The 16,460-nt window shown below is 36.6% G+C and overlaps 1 protein-coding gene across 2 annotated transcripts in view; it reads left to right on the plus strand.

Annotated features, from left to right (window-relative positions):
* The window catches only part of Zdhhc8 (zinc finger DHHC-type containing 8), a 110,116-nt gene extending 99,382 nt beyond the window's left edge, over positions 1–10,734 (plus strand). The window contains exon 7 of one of the 2 annotated variants that reach the window (XM_090389390.1): positions 8,507–10,732. In XM_090389390.1, the coding sequence (XP_090245516.1) occupies positions 8,507–9,739 (1,233 nt within the window). In that variant the 3' untranslated portion in view covers positions 9,740–10,732. Of the gene's footprint in view, positions 1–8,506 lie in introns of both variants that reach the window. The other variant, XM_090389391.1, reaches the window with a different exon arrangement.
* The last annotated feature ends 5,726 nt before the right edge of the window (positions 10,735–16,460 follow it).

Below are 16,460 nucleotides of genomic sequence, written 5' to 3' on the forward strand. Positions count from 1 at the left end.
TGAAATCATTATTAGTAAATGAGTTCTACAAGTGCTTCCGTTCATGACAGGGGTGAATGCCTTCATGTTTGAGGGAACTACTTTCAGGGGGGGGGGGAGCAGATAAGTTCCTGTTGACTTAATTTTAGCCAGTCAAATAACAGTGACTGCTGGGTCTAGGTCTAGGGTAACCTAGTAAAGCGTGCACACACACAGTCCTGCCACCACAAGAATGGATTCAAGGTCACCACCATACACAAGCTATTTAAGATGTAGAGGGATTAGTGAAATTGTAAAAGAAAGGATGAATACAGATATTATATTTAGATCGAAATGAGATCAGGATCGATTTTATACATTTATATGATTACTTTTGTTTAAAATTAAAATTAATCTGAAAATCAAAGTTTGCTAATCACCCCTTCACTCCTTGCAAAAATTAGCCACCAAACGATTGTCTGATCCTACAACATCCAAACCCCTATTCTCTCTCTCTCTCTCTCTCTCTCTCTCTCTCTCTCTCTCTCTCCCCCTCTGAATATCCTTGCCCTCAGGTACAAAACTGTGATTGGCTCCAGGAGACCTTAATCTGAGTTTTGATTAAAAAATTCTTAGTATGTGAGGCTGATGGTGTTATAAGGACAGCATTGCAAGAATATAGGTATTCATAACTATTTACTTAAATTTAATTTTATTAAATTTAATCTAATTAACTAAATTATTAACTGATTTAAAAACTATTTAAACTGCTAATTCTTTAACAAATTAAAAGCAGATTACATGCAACACAGGTTGAAGTGCTTATATTTCACCAATTTCTGATATACAAAGGGTACTAGGAAAGTTTTGCAATACAGCTTTGTTTATTTAATTTTTTCAAAGTAATTTCCTCTACATTCAATACACCTCTCCATCCTCCGAAACCAATCTTTAAACCAGTTCTGCCAAGTTTCACTAGGGAGTAAAGCACACTCGTTGTCCCAAGCCCGTAGAAGGTCCTCATCACTAGAAAACCGCCTCCCTTTTAGCTTCATTTTCACATGCGGGAACAGTGCAAAGTCGCAGGGAGCAAGGTCTGGACTGTAGGGAGGGTGCTCGAGAAGTTTCAGTCCTGTCGTGGTCAAATATTCTGTCCAGGCTTTGGCGCGGTGAGCTGGAGCATTATCATGATGGAGGTACCAGGTGTCCATTCTTGACTTTGGCCGCAGGTTTTTCATAGATCCAATGACTTTAGGCAGGCATTGTTCAGTATACCATTAGCTGTGACTGTCTTCTGCGTGTCCAAAACGACACGTTCCACAATTCCACTCGATTTGAAAAATACAGCTATCATTTTCTACTTTACAGATCGGGATTTTCTGACAATTATGGGTGTGTCGTCATCATCAAAGACCCAAACTTTGTTTTGAGCCTTGGTCGGCAGATCGTAATAGTACAGCCAAGTCTCGTCACCTGTCACGATGTTGTTCACATACCGAGATTGTCCCTTATCAAACTTTTTTTAACATCTCCCGGCACCAAGTCACACGTCGTGTCATCTGCTCTTCAGTCAGTTGATGCGGCACCCAGAGAGAACAAAGTTTCTTCACGTGCAAATGATCTTGCAGAATCGAACGAATTGCTGGTGCATTTAGGCCCAAAGTATCCTCTATCTGTTGGTAGGTCACTCGCCTGTTTTCGTCAAGCATTTTCCTCACAGCAGTAACGTTTTCCTCCGTAACTGACGTTCGTGGCCTTCCCGGCCTCTCAGAATCCTCCAGAGTGAAATTTCCCCTTTGGAATTCTCTATACCACCTGAATATCGTTGTACGATGTGGACAATCATCATCTAGTGCAAGAGTCATTTCTTCTAAGCACTGGTCTATGGTTAAACCACGCACGAAATTATACCGCAAAACTGTCCTTATCTCATTTCGTGACCACGATGCCATCGCAAGCACTTTACGCTCTCACTACTAATGAATAACTGAGCCCATCGACTTGGCGCGGCGGCTACTATGCACGTATGAACATGTCTCAACATGCAGCAACAAGCAGCTTCCTGTGATTCATTGTTGCGTCATATTGCAAAACCTTCCTAGTACCCTTTGTATAACCTTATAAAGAGCTGCAGAGTTATTAACATCATCGAAAATTTGGTGAAATATTTCATCACTTGTGTCCCTCTTGCATTCATACACAGTATTTTTCATATGACTTCATACATGGTAATCTAAGGGGTTAAGATCTGATGAACATAGTAGCTATTGAGAGATCTGATTAACATATTTTTGATATAACCTTATACATGGTAATCTAAGGGATTGAGATCTGATGAACATAGTAGCCAATTCAACATGCCACTTCAGTCAATCCCTTCAGCAGGGAACCATTCATTCAAATAATGCATTACTGCTGAAATGTGGAGGGATACTCTGTCATTGTAGTACATCTGCAGTTTTTTTTTTCAGAGAAACCTTCTCTGGGGACTGGCAGTTCATTTTTCAAAAATTTGCATAAATATTACCTGTCAGATGTTGCGGGAAGACCTATGTTCAAAATTTCAAAGTTATTTCCTCTGTTCCATGTGGATTCTTAAAAGCCCATAAAAAGGGATTTCTGATGCAGTTGACTACATTGCAAGTAAAATGTGCCTTGTAAGCAAAAAAAAAATGTAGTGATGCAAACAGGTATAATTCCAGCTAGTTATCCATTTCTTTAGGTATATGACGTTCAATTTATTGGATACGTACAGATATAATTCTTCAGTGTTTAATATTGTCTAGACTTAGGACTGGAACATGTGAGGCACACAAAAATTGTTAGAGTACTAACTCGGTCACTACAACATGTGATTTCAGTAATATTTTCCTCCACATTCTGATGTTTTGAATGTTCAACTGTCAGTGCACTCAGGAATGAGCCAATTTCTCACAAAACTTGTCAGACATTGATAAATTCATTGCTAATATTCCTCGACCGTAACATTGGAGTTACAGTTGCAAAACCCATACACAAAATGCATATTTGTGTATTCCAGCAGTATCTTTCAGTAAGATGCCAAATAAAATTTGTTTTTTCACAAGAAAATCTTGCATGAAAATTTGAAAAGGGCAGCACATTTTCCTTGTGTACCGTATTTAAATGTGAATTTTCATTTTCAAGAAGCAGGAAATGCAATATAATCAGATATTTGGAAACACATAAGCATAAGGACAGCATGCAGTGCATGGCGAGAAATGTAAAAATAGATATTGCATTTCATGGAGACAATGTCATACATGCTGAATGTTTATTTGCATCTTTTGTCATATGAACATAATATTCTCTGAATTGTGCTGATTGTGCAACATTTTGTTCAGAAATGTTTCCTGATAGTGAAATAATAAAAAAAAATACAGTTGTGGAAGAACAAAAATAACAAACTTTGTTAGTGAAATTGCAAGGAGAAGGAAAGAAGTGGTAGTTGATGGCTGTGAAAAAATGGACCATTTTTGACTTCTACGGATGGCAGTAATCAAAGTGGTTTAAAATTATAAGAATAATAATAATAAGCTCAATTTGAAAGCAGTCTACTATCGGTGCCGGAATAGAAGGTGATTCTACAGGTTATAACATTGAATATCTGAACAACCAGAAAATGTGAGATTCTTTAAAAAAATTGTCTAGCACTTAGTGTCAATAATGCACCTGTTGTGGTAGGTCCAAAACTGGAATAGCAAGGTATTAAAAGAGGAGATCAAGAACTTTATGGTAATAGGCTGTCCTTGTTATTATATTAATTTGTATGCTGAAAAGGGAACTGCAAGCCTTCTTGTGAAAGTGAAAATATACTACTATCTAGAAAGAAGTGCTAAAAAGAAAGATTTAAACAATTTCAACTGATTCATGCCACTGAAGGGGGGAAAAATTTTGAAACATGTGTACACAGCTGTCTTTGATTCAGTATGTAACTACATTGGTAAAACAGTAGCAACCTTGGACGAGCCCTTCATCTGGTGCACCTATTTTGCCCACAATTAGTGGGTACGCTGTACAAAAAAAAAAACACACTTGTTTCCTTTTTAGCATCTTAAAAAATAAATTCAAATAGTTTACTTTTTTTATGTCACCTAGTATTTTCAATCTATTATGAACAATCTACTTTTTAAAATTTTCTTAAGTTGGAAATGTATTTTTTTAAATAACTTTATAAAAAAAAAGTGGCAGCCAGAACACTTCACAGACACTGTGCTTGCTCATGTAAGTCTTTCATTGAATGAGATACACATAAACAAGCACAGGCCACCCAATGTGCCCCTCTCAATACTGTTGGGATTGTGCCAGAAACTTTGAAAAGGAATCGTTGTCAGGTATTGGTTGAAAAGTAGCAGTGTTATGGAAACTGAGAATCTCATGGCCTGTTTGCAGAATGCTGCAATTAAGGTATTCCAAGAGTGGACAGATAATGGATAGAGCAGCAGTTGCTGGGTCAGTGCTGGGTGCCCATGCCTCATTGATGATTGTGGCAAACGTAGACTGTCCTGCCTTGTGTGAGCCTGTAATCAGAAAATGGAATGGCTGACCATAGATTTTAACCAGGGGATGACCAGCAGAGTTCCCAAGACCACAATCCAAGGAACCCTCATCCATAGGGGCTGCCAGAGTCAAAGGTACCCTTGCATATGCCCCACTCAATTCCAGCGATGCTTAAAGTTTGCCATGTTGGCATGGTGCAGGATAATGGACCTATTCGAAAGGATGCAGAGATGTGTGATGAGATTGGTTGAGGACACAAAGGAGATATTATTATCAAAAGCGACTTGTTTTATAAACTAGTGTTTAGAAACCCAGGTTTCTGTGAATGACCTGATTGGGATGTATATAATGGCTTTAAAATTTTTGAGTAAACTGAATACCAAGGAAATTTTTACAGTTAGTAACAACACACACAAGGAAGCATACATTTAATTTAGTGTTGGTATTAGTAGTGTCAGATAATGCAAGCTTATAGAGCATAAGCCAAAAAAAAAAAACTATCTGCCTCATCCAGCCATCCCCTCCAAGAATTTTTCTAGTTCTTGAATATATTCAGAGTACCCATTCCCACAACAAAAGATGGAAGTTTGTTCCAACATTTGGCCTGCAAACATCCTTTCTCAATATGAATTTGTCACCAACATTGAGCTTACTCAATCCATTCAAGACCTTAAACACCTCAGCAAGATCTTCTCACAGGCACCTAGTCACTAGATGCTACAATTTAGAGAACTGAATCTCTGTCTTGATAAGAGCACCCTTTGTTCCTTTCACCAATATCTTTGCCCTTCTCCGCACCCATTCCAGCAGATCTATCTATATCCTTCCTAAAATGAGACTTCCAGACCTGTATACAGTACCTCAAGATGCCTAGCCATTGCTTCATAAATGGGATAATCACCTCCTTATCTCTGCTAGCAAAGTTTCTGTATATCATTGACAAAATTTGATGAGCTCTACTGGCAGCTGCTCAAAGAGTTTCATATCTGACTACAGTTACCCCCCTAGGACTTTTTTTCATTTTCAATTGCCATTTCTCAACCCATCTGCCTAATTTTTCTAGATCTTGTTGCACTAGCATACCATCATTATTGTTGTTAACCACCCTGCCAACCTTTACATCATCTGCAAACATTAAACCCATTATACCTTCATCAATATCATTAATAAATAACGATGAATATGAAAATCATTAATGAAAATAAAAATCATTTATTAAAGATCATTAATAAATAACAATTAAGAAAAACACTGGGCCCATCACTGAACATTTGGGGGACTGTTGTGGTAGGGAGCACAGAGAGCACTGTCCATTGATATCTTATGTTTAGCGTCAACAATTTCTCTTCATCTTTCAATTGTCACAAAATCATTTAGCTCCCTGTTAGAATTTGATAAACCTCTGGCATCCCTTTCCCTAAAGAAATCTTCATTGTGAATACCTATTCAGTTTGTCAGCAACTTGAGTAGGATTGTAATGGTTAACAACTGAACCATCCCTTTATCCATAGCAGTAACTTGTCCTTAATGCCACACTGCACTGATTTATACAGCAATCTTTTATGTGTAATAGTATCAAAAGCTCTCCTGAAATCTGAAGTATATGATATCAAAATTATTTTTTACCTCCAGTTCCTTTCTGACTGCATCATTGTATCCAATCAAATTGGTCAGACAAGGATTTGCCATAACAAATCCATGCTGCAACTGAAGTATAACTGCACTCTTGTGTACATTATTTTGCATTACTTTTAACCAATGGCTCCATTATTTTCTCAGGAACATAGGGAAGCTAACAGATCTGTAATTACTTGTATCACCCTTTGGTCCCTATTTGTGAATTGGGGATATTTTCTCACATCTCCAGTCCATGGGAACCTCTCCTTAATCATAGCTATAGCTAAATCCTTAATCATAGCTCTCCTTAGTTATAGCTAAAGTTTTGCTTACCAACTTTGCTGCCTCCCTTTAATATAATTTGATAGATCTCATCCACCCCAGGAGCCTATCTTATGTTTAGCGTCAACAATTTCTCTTCATCTTTCAATTGTCACAAAATCATTTAGCTCCCTGTTAGAATTTGATAAACCTCTGGCATCCCTTTCCCTAAAGAAATCTTCATTGTGAATACCTATTCAGTTTGTCAGCAACCTGAGTAGGATCGTCAATGGTTAATCCATTGCTATCAAGTGGCTACCAAGTATCTAATTCAACCTTTTATTCTGCTGTTAATATAATCAGAGAAGTCTTTGCATTATTTGCCGGATACTTCTTGTAATCTGTCTTAGCTTACCTAACCTCCTTTGTGACTCAATTACATACTTTATATTTACCATAGGCTTCTGTATCACCTGATAATTTATGTGCATCCTGTGCATTTTTCTTCTATGCCACAAGTCTCATCAGTTCATGTAATGTTCATTTAGATCTAAGCCTTGAATAGCATTTCTTATTGATATGAAAAGCCTAGTAGATTCTATGATTGTATCTCTGAATGCTTCCCATTTTGAATTTGCCATTGGTAACATCATCAGTTGGTCCCACTACACAGAATTTTAAAAACTGCCCGAGGCCACTGTAGTCACACTTACGAATACAAAAGCCTTTCCCTTTGCCCTTGATAGCAGTTGTCTTTAAGTAGAGTTCACATAAGTACTCTCTGATTGCCACCATCCAGTCGGTCATTTAACTGCAGATTCTTAATGCATGAAGAGTTGCTGCTGCTGATAATCAAATCAAGAGTACTGCTTCATTTATTTGCCTTTCTAACATGCTGCTGTAAAAAAACAGTCATCCAATAAATTCACAAGTCTTTATAGTGTGAGTGGCCACCCCAGTCAACATCTGAAAGTTAAAAACCCCAATTATAAGGCATTCTGATTTACCGGCCCACACTATTTCTCTTATATTGTTTGGTATGCTCATTACAGTCATTAGGCTTATGGCACATTCCTCTCATTTTCTCGGTGCTTATGTCATGCCAAAATGACTCAGCATTGCACTGGCCACCCATGCCAACTGATTGTTCTGCCTTAGATTTAATGTTCCTTAACTTAGAGCATAACCCCTCCCGTCTTGTGTGTATACTAGCATAATAAATTTGAAAAAGAAAAATTTTTCTTCCTGTATGCATTGTACTCCCCGTATCAAGTTCAGCTAACTTATGTCTGAGTGATGCCAGGTTTCCAGTATTCCTACAGTGTCTGTGTTTGATGACTTAGTTAGTACTTGGAATTCATCAAATTTATTTACAATGCTCCTAGCATTAGTATACATGCACCTGTTCTTACTCTTAGTCATTCTAATACAGCTGATGTGTTTACTTGTTCATTACGATGTACAGCAGGGATTGAAATTCCCAACATCTTGCTTCTCAGGCTGCTGAACATTCCAATATAAGCAGTGTAAGGATCACTTTCACCTCTGCCTGTGGCTCCAGTTGATCTATTTGTCTGCACATTCCCCCAAACTAGCAGTTTTCTGACCAACCTATCACTGCCTGAATAGCATCAGCAAATATTCTTGCACCCCCCTTCTATTTAAGGGTATCCTATTTCTGTAAAAACAGTCTCCTGTTAACAAGCAGAAACCACCCTGAGAAAAATTTTATACCATGAACCTTGCATAATCTCTCCAGAGCCGAATTGGTTGACAAGGCTGTCAACATATACTCCCTCCTATCATATCTATTCAGAATTGCAGAACTTTCAAATTTAATTGTAACTGAACTCCAAACTTTTTCCAAACATTGCCCTGTACTTGTTAAGTTCTCAGATCTGCTCTTAATATCATTAGTGCCATCGCATTCAACAAAATCACTTTTCTGCCCTTAACTTCACTTCACTTCACTTTAAACTATTATGACACGACACCTAGAATGGGAGGGGAAACAACAATTAAATCTGCTATAAAATTTTTGAGGTTACTGTATCATATCTTTAGATTTCTTAAGAATGACAAGTATGTTACCTTGTCTATTTTGTAATTGATTATTTTGTGTTTTTATTTATGTATTATACTTTTGTTGCAGATGTCTCAAGGTGTAGCTGATCTCTCAGATGTGGATATAACTATGGACTCCTTTGAAACAACCCAGAGTCAGTCACGTGATTGTGAACCTTCTCCACCAATTCCTCGACATGGATCTAAAACAAATTTCTTCAATCCAGGCATGCATGAAACAGTTTTATCCAGCCCTGCCCGCCCAAACCATACCTTATCTCAGGGTAAACCTTGGTCACCTTATGATAGTGCTGGGCCACCTACTCCAAGAGCACCACGGGCTCCTATTAGTGTGGAAGAGCGTGGCGTACAGTCAGTTTTACCTCGCTCGCCAGAAGGAGCACAGCCGCAATGGCCAAATATGAATAGTCCTCGCACAACTCGTACACCACCTCGAAGTATGACCAGCCCTGTTGTTGGAAGTACTTCAACTGATAGTAGAGCTGGAATCTCTTATACACAATTTTCTCCATCACGTAGATCAAGTCCTGGTTCCCCAACATCTCTCACTCCTGGCCAATCACCTGCTACAGGAAAACGTCACATTGGTATAACAGCTGGAATACCATCTGGATCAGTGAGGCCACCTGGTGGTCCAGCACAGCATTATGGCTACAATATTAGTGGCAGCAGTCGAGCTGGTTCACGTAGTATCAGTCCTAATCGTAAATTTGCATCAGAGAGTGAATTAGTGCGTGCAGTTGCAGATAAAGCTAATGGTAATTATGACAACCGTGTCATTGGCAACCAGACTGCTGACAACATACAGGAGTTGGCCAATAGGACAGTGTTAACTGGCCACTGGGGTGATAATCCTGTTGTTGTTGGACATCATCCTGGTAGGCGTAACTCACGTACTGACCATCATGGCTCAAGCCCTAATACACCAACTTCACACACCATTACTTATCACCCAAATCACGGCCTTCCACCAGTTGGTTTACATGCTGGTATATATGGCAGACGTCACAGTGGCAGTGCTTCACCTCAGTCCAAACGTACTGTTATGGGTCATGCAACTCCCCCTTTAGAAATGTCACCAGCTGTATCCCGCCCACATGCCAAGAGACCCATGTCATTTGTGAAAGCCTTAGAGATGACAGACTCTTTAGATAAAAATAAAGGGACAGCAGGTACTCCAAAATCAGAGCACAGACAAGGTCAGTGCGTTCAGTCCAAAGTCACCCTGCCACAAACTCAACAACCAGACAGCACAGACAGGAGGAGTCTATATGAAATGAACTATGAGATTTCTGTATAGTAATACTGTCTTAGCTTAATTCATATTATGGCCTCTTTAAAAATGCCGAAGAGCTTTTGTTTGAGCTCTGTTTTATATAGACTTAATCAGGGAGGTACAAATTTGACACTATTCAAGAAATTAGTTTAAAATTTCTGAAATTAAAGATTTTAGGTTGCAGGCTTGAAGTAATCTGAATCATGGAAGCATAAAAGGCCAGTGAAGTGTGAGATTGTAAAGTCAGTTTACTAGAGTGAATGAAATCTTGAATTTATTTATTGATACTCAACTACAAGACAAAAAAGTTACAAATTCGTAACTGTAATTGGACATAAAAAATTGTTTCTTATAGTAAATATGCTCAGTTCTGATGTTTATAATTGCTTTCAGTTACTTTCAATCATTTCTTAAAACTGACTAGCTGTGCTTTTAAGTACCAGAAACTTGAAGGTGAGTTCAAAAAGATAAATATGAATATTTGTTTCCTATGATAAAGGATTTTTTATTTGTAAATTAAATTCAAAATTTTAATTGTTAATGTGAGCTATGTAACACTAACAGCTTTGAATTGTACATAAAATTACCAGTAATTCTATATTATGTCTATTTTATTGCTGTTGTTCCCAAGTTTGTTGTGTTTTGTTGATTATTCCTTGCTTTATTTTATTATGCACCATGACACCATAATTACTGGTTTTATCCAGTATAATGGGCGAATTTTATCCTGTTGGAAATAAGTTTTGTTTCATTTGCGACTTCTTCCAGCACTAACCACAAAACTGATAAGGATCAGCATGAATAAGGGTGCATGTGTCAATAAAGAAATCATTTTTAGAGCCATATTAAAATGCCTTGTTTTAATAGTGTCTATATTTTAAGTTTACATAATGTTATAAACATGCCTGACTTTAAATTTAACAGTGCAGCTTTTACCTATAATTCAACTTTAACTGCCCAAAGATATTTGAATAATTACTGTGTAATCTTTTCCATGCCTTTGATTCTGCAGCACATTCCTATAACATCAGGAATGTCACTTATGATGTCATTATCATTTCTTTTGAAATGAGAAAACCTCAAAAGAAAGGTTTGACTTTTTTGTGTACTAAGAATTACTGCCTAGTCAAAAAAAAAAAAAAAAAATGTGGTCTTTCCTCTAAAGTTAACTACATTGTTACATTGAAAAAGAAACAATTTGTAGAATGCAGAAGTTTTTTAATTGCATTGACATTTCTTTTTAATAGCTACTTAACTTTCTACTTACTACTTTCAAGCAGTGATGTAAATTACATATACAAAAAAAATTATATTAATTAGGTGATATTTATTAATACAAATGTTTTAATGGGGGAAAAAAATTAATGTGATAATCTGAGATATGGTACTTTTAACCATTTGTAACAAATTTTGAGGGTTTTTTTTTCTTTTTTCTTTTTTTTTTTTATTCTGAGATTTTTTTCATCTCCTTTCTTATCACTTATTTTGCTAGATTCTTCTTGTATTAAATAAACTGTTTCTAAATACACAAATTGACTACCTTGTAACTTCTGCAGCTAAAGTATATATTGATGAGGGAATTGTCACTGCATATTTTGGATGGATTACTTTCTGTATAAAATTGCAGCTACGTTGACACTTTAGTAATTATACTTGCAGTGTCTTATTTGAATATATACTATAGTGTCTTTTATATTTTATGATCATGAAATCTGAATGTTATAATGGGAAAAAACCTAGACTGAGGCACAACATTTAATGTTTTGAAATAATATGGTAAAACCTTGTTAATTCAGAGTTCAAGGGACCAAAAAAATGTGAACTTCAAATAAGGTCTATTTGAATCATCTGACCTTTCCCATGGATATAGTCTCCTGCATATGACATCAGCAATGTACCTGGCTATAAATGGGTAGGGGGAAAATATCAGTCTTATTACAAATTCTGCTGCTTGTAGTTTTGCAATATGAATTAAAATCACAAATACTAGACTTGAATGTTAAATGATTTAATTAAAATTGTCACAACTTAGCAAGTTACTTTGCTCTTGTTTTTTGTTAAAATATGAGTTGGTCATTCTGTGATCTCTACCCTAGGGTTACCAGATGTCCACAAATTTGACTACCACTCCCTAGAAATTATACATGCTCCACCCATAGAAAGGTTACTCATAAGAACTGAAAACCATCAAATACTTTAGACTACTTTTTCTCAGGTCATTTTTCTGCACATCACATAGCTCTCTTTAAATGGGCAACAGTGATATATATTCACTTACCACTACTATTGTTGTATTAGCGTTAACATGTGTAACATAAGTAGGATATGGTAAATGTGGCCTCAAGCTACAGAACAAGCTTTTCTTCACACCAAGCTGCCTTGCCATTGCACTGGTTTCAACTCATTTGTTTTAAAACTAGTGGGCAGATTAACTGTTTCAGGTGACATTACATCTCCAAAAGGTTAATTTGTTATTTAACCATTTCTTAAATAAATCAGAGATTAATCATTTTGTGATTTCATTTGTTTGCAAGTATTGTGATACCAGTGTAACTTATGAAGACAAAGTTTGTTATGCTATCAGCATTAATTAAGACTATTGCATTTAACTAAGCACTTTACATCCAGCTGACTGCAAAAAAACAGGAGGGCAAGATCATACATATAACTCACAGTAGTAGTACACACACACTTATATTTTATTTTTATAATCTAATATTAAAATTATTAATTAATATTATAATATAATTCTAATTTCATTTATTATTATTTAATCCTGTTCTTGGAAATACAGAATTGGTGTTTATTTTTCATATTCTTTGTGTTCAGGCCATTTTGTCTCTGGAAAAAATGATAAACCCTTTTATACTGTGTAAGCATGCCACTTGATGAAGGTTTCCCAGGCCCAGATTAAATAACCATTTTTGTAGTGGATTACTTGAGTTACTTTACAGATTAATTATTTCCAAAATATGTTTTGAAGAACTGCATTTTTACTTACTTTGTACTTACATAGAATGAGCTGTGTGTGTGTGTGTGTGTGTGTGTGTGTGTGTGTGTGTGTGTGTGTGTGTGTGTGTACGCATGCACATGTGCATGTTACTATTGCTTAGTGTTGAATCCAGAGTTTGTGCACCATGGTGGGGGGGGGGTGTAAACTTCGAGAGTACATGTAGTATACGTGTATATTTTTTATTATTATTTAATATTTACAGAAGCCCAATAAACTAGAAACTGCAAATTGTTTTTGTTTTATGGTTGTAAACTCCAGAAATGTGCTTCAGAAAAATAACACAAAGGCGTTCAAAATTGATTCTAATAAATAATGAAATTGTAGTGCATTTTAATGATTTGAACTGGTTTTTTGCACTCATAACTGCTTTCTCACTTTATGATGTACCCACTGAAACTTCACTGTCGACCAAATCCTAACTTCACCAAAAGAGAAAGTCTACACAACTTTGAGTGATATTACAGTCGAAGTTGGTTATAACGAGATCACGGCTGTAACAAGAAAAAAGCCATAATAATTTTAATTTACATGTATTCCCATACAGTCGCTCACTGTTATAACGAGCGTACCACACAGATATACCAAACAAATTTTGGTAACTGTGCAAACATTCTTAATTGCTCAGTAGTCGAAAAAACTCAATTCTTGGAATAGACAAAAATGAAAAGGGCGACTTAGCTTTTATGACTACTAAGAATTTTGTCAAATTAACTTCTAAGGACTTTGTATGCATTTCGGGACTTCTAAGAATTTTGTATGCATATCACTTGCTTTGAAAACTTGTTTACTAACAAAAGAAAGTGTCTCTCTATTCACAAAAAGATCGAAATTATTCATGAGTTAGAACGTAGTGCAAAAAATGTAGAAGTGTGTCAAAAGTTTCTTTGTCCTCTTCTACAGTAATGACATTGTGGAAGAATAAACATGTTTGGCTAAATTCCATTATTTGGGTACTACTTGTCTCCGTGCATTGGGTGCAGTCGTAGAACGGAGTGATTGTGTGGTTGGGTGATTATTGTGAAGCCGTTTTCTAGTTCTGTGTCGTCGAAGAGGGGAGTGTTTAGCTTAGGTAGGGTGTTTATCCTGCCTATCCAGCTGTTTTAAAATCTGAAAATGAGTTTGTGATTTAAAAACAACCGCAAGTGTGGGGGTAAACACTCTAAGATCAAAGATTCATATCAATCTAAGAGGACAATGGGCGGGGAAAGCAGTGAGTGGCACCTACCAATCACTGCTTTGTTAATATCTGTTTGTTGAAATATGGACTAGTGCCCAAGTTTTACCACATGTTTACATATTGGCACTGGAAAAGAACATAACTGGAAAAAAAGAATTAGAAAGTGCAAGGTTACAAACACCGAAGAAGCATTGTTTCAATGGTTCACTACACCTGAACCTAGGAAGATCACATGACAAAGACCTGGCACAGCCCTGCTGTCAGCTGTATTGGCCCTCCAAACCACACTCCGTTGCATGTCGCTATCTTCCCTGGCAGGTGGAGACAGTTTTCTGTCTCCTCCCCTCTTTTTGCCTGGTGGGCACGGGCCTGCTTCACTGATCATCTGGGCTCCTCTTTTCTATTGTCCTCATACTTCTGTCTATACCTGTATAGACAGACATATATCTGTCTTTCTACCCCCAACACGCCAGTGTATTCCCACACAAGCTATCAAAATCTAATAGCATTCAAATCTAAATCATGCCTGTATAAACCTCTTTTGGCCTTTTCTATTCCCAGTGTTTAACCTCCCCCCCTCTTTTTTTTTTTTTTTTTTAAGGCCCTAGCCACTGAAATCTCAAACTAGTTGGCAGGATAAATATAAATCTACTGGGTACCTGGCCTGCCTTCCTTCATAGGGCAAAGTGTGGAAATGGTGGGTCCCAATAGGGGCCCAACGACTAAATGGCCAGAAGAACAATGGTACACTACACATAGCCCACACATTTTAAAAACCTCTGACCTTGACAGTACTGTCTCACACTCACAATGAAAATTACACAGAGATGGGAGAAACCCCTAGTGCCATGAGTCCCTAAACACACTTTACTCAAAGAAGTGTTGGATGGTCCAATCTTAAAGGCTCAATTTGGACGTGACTATTTTGTGTGTAACAACTAGATCGGTTTAAAAACCCGAATAAAAACATATTAATACAAATAATATGTAGTACTGTATATACTAATACTGAAATATTTCTTTTGTTTTTTGAATCTATCTTTTTTATCAAGTTATCGAGAATTAAAAAAAAAAAAAATAGGTACTTTAACTCATCATGGATATAGTGAGTAACGGTTATAACGAGGAAATTTTGTCGGTCCCTTGATGCTCGTTATAACCAAGTTCCGACTGTATTTGTAAAAGGCAGCGAGGATAAAAGGATCAAAGATTGGAAATCCCTGTAATCGGCTGAATTTTTTTCCTTTCAGTTCCCACTCATTTTCTTCGTTTTTCTTTGTTTTTGTTTTCCATAATGTATATAGCTTTATTATTTCTTTGTCCTTCGAAGGGCATTCATCAAGGTAACCTGGCAACATACGATCCAACTACAGATACATATATAATAAAAAAAGTTATATTGTTTATAGGCTGCAACCAAGTTATTGTCTTGTTTGCTATGAAAAAAAAAAAAAACAAATAAAGGGAACCTGAAAACCATAAAGCAAAACTGCTGGTGATTGAAATAGTTGCTGCAGTAGATCTCCCCCCCCCTCTCTCTGCCCAGACGTTATTTAGCCCTTCCCCTAAAAGTCACGGGACACTCTAATTACAAGTAGCATTCGTCACTGAGGAACCAATTCATGGCCTGTGAAGCACCATCAAGAGATGGTTTGTGTGAAAATAAAGGGAACCTGAACACCATAAAACAAAACTGCTGACACTTGAAATAGTGGCTTTTAGTTATAATTTGTGCAGCCAGAAATGTTGCCCATTTAATTACTTTGAAAATTTCATGTCTTGAATTTTAGTGATTTATTTTTGCCGCATACCACGCTTTGGGAAACACTGCTTTAGTTGATGCAATTTTTTTGTGTTGTGTTTATTTCACATAAATTTATTGAATTTGTGTTTTAGAATTATAACATTGGGTAAACTGATAATATGGCCTCTAAAGAGAATTAGAAGAATTAGTGGGAAGAAAATCAATTAAAATTAAACAAAAAATGTGGCGAAAATTTCAACATCCAAGGACTTGGAATGAATATTGAAATAAAAATTACTACTTTTTTCCAGGGGGAGGGGTATTCCACCAGAGATGATACTCACTCCTCCTGAATTCAACACTGCTGCTGCTAATTCTAGTATATAACATAAATACCGTACAAATTTAACAGGAGAGAAACTCATGCTCACTGAAAAGGGACATGCATGATCATGTCATCTTTGATCTATTTTAAACCTTGAGAATAAAGTATTCCTTAAATGATGCAAAATGACCAAGCAGTCTGGCCTCCATATTCAAAAAACCCCAGAAAAATAAAAAGAGAAATTTTGTACTGCTCTTTATCAATGCTTGTAATTCACATCTTGGTATTAGTCTTTGTGATTCAGGAATTAAAGGAGAGTGTATCAGTCCAGTTTCTGCAGGTTCAGTCCTTGCTAAATATATTTCTTATAGTAATAGTATTTGCCATATAGTGCAAGAAAGCTGCAGGCTTTTGCTGCACTGGCAAAAAAAAAGTAGATAAGAAAATACAAATTATATGCTTCTCTCTTCACACAGGTAACTATCA

Source organism: Mastigoproctus giganteus, unplaced genomic scaffold (assembly GCF_048544385.1).
Source record: "Mastigoproctus giganteus isolate SK-2022 unplaced genomic scaffold, ASM4854438v1 scaffold_15, whole genome shotgun sequence".
NCBI classification, from domain to species: domain Eukaryota; kingdom Metazoa; phylum Arthropoda; class Arachnida; order Uropygi; family Thelyphonidae; genus Mastigoproctus; species Mastigoproctus giganteus.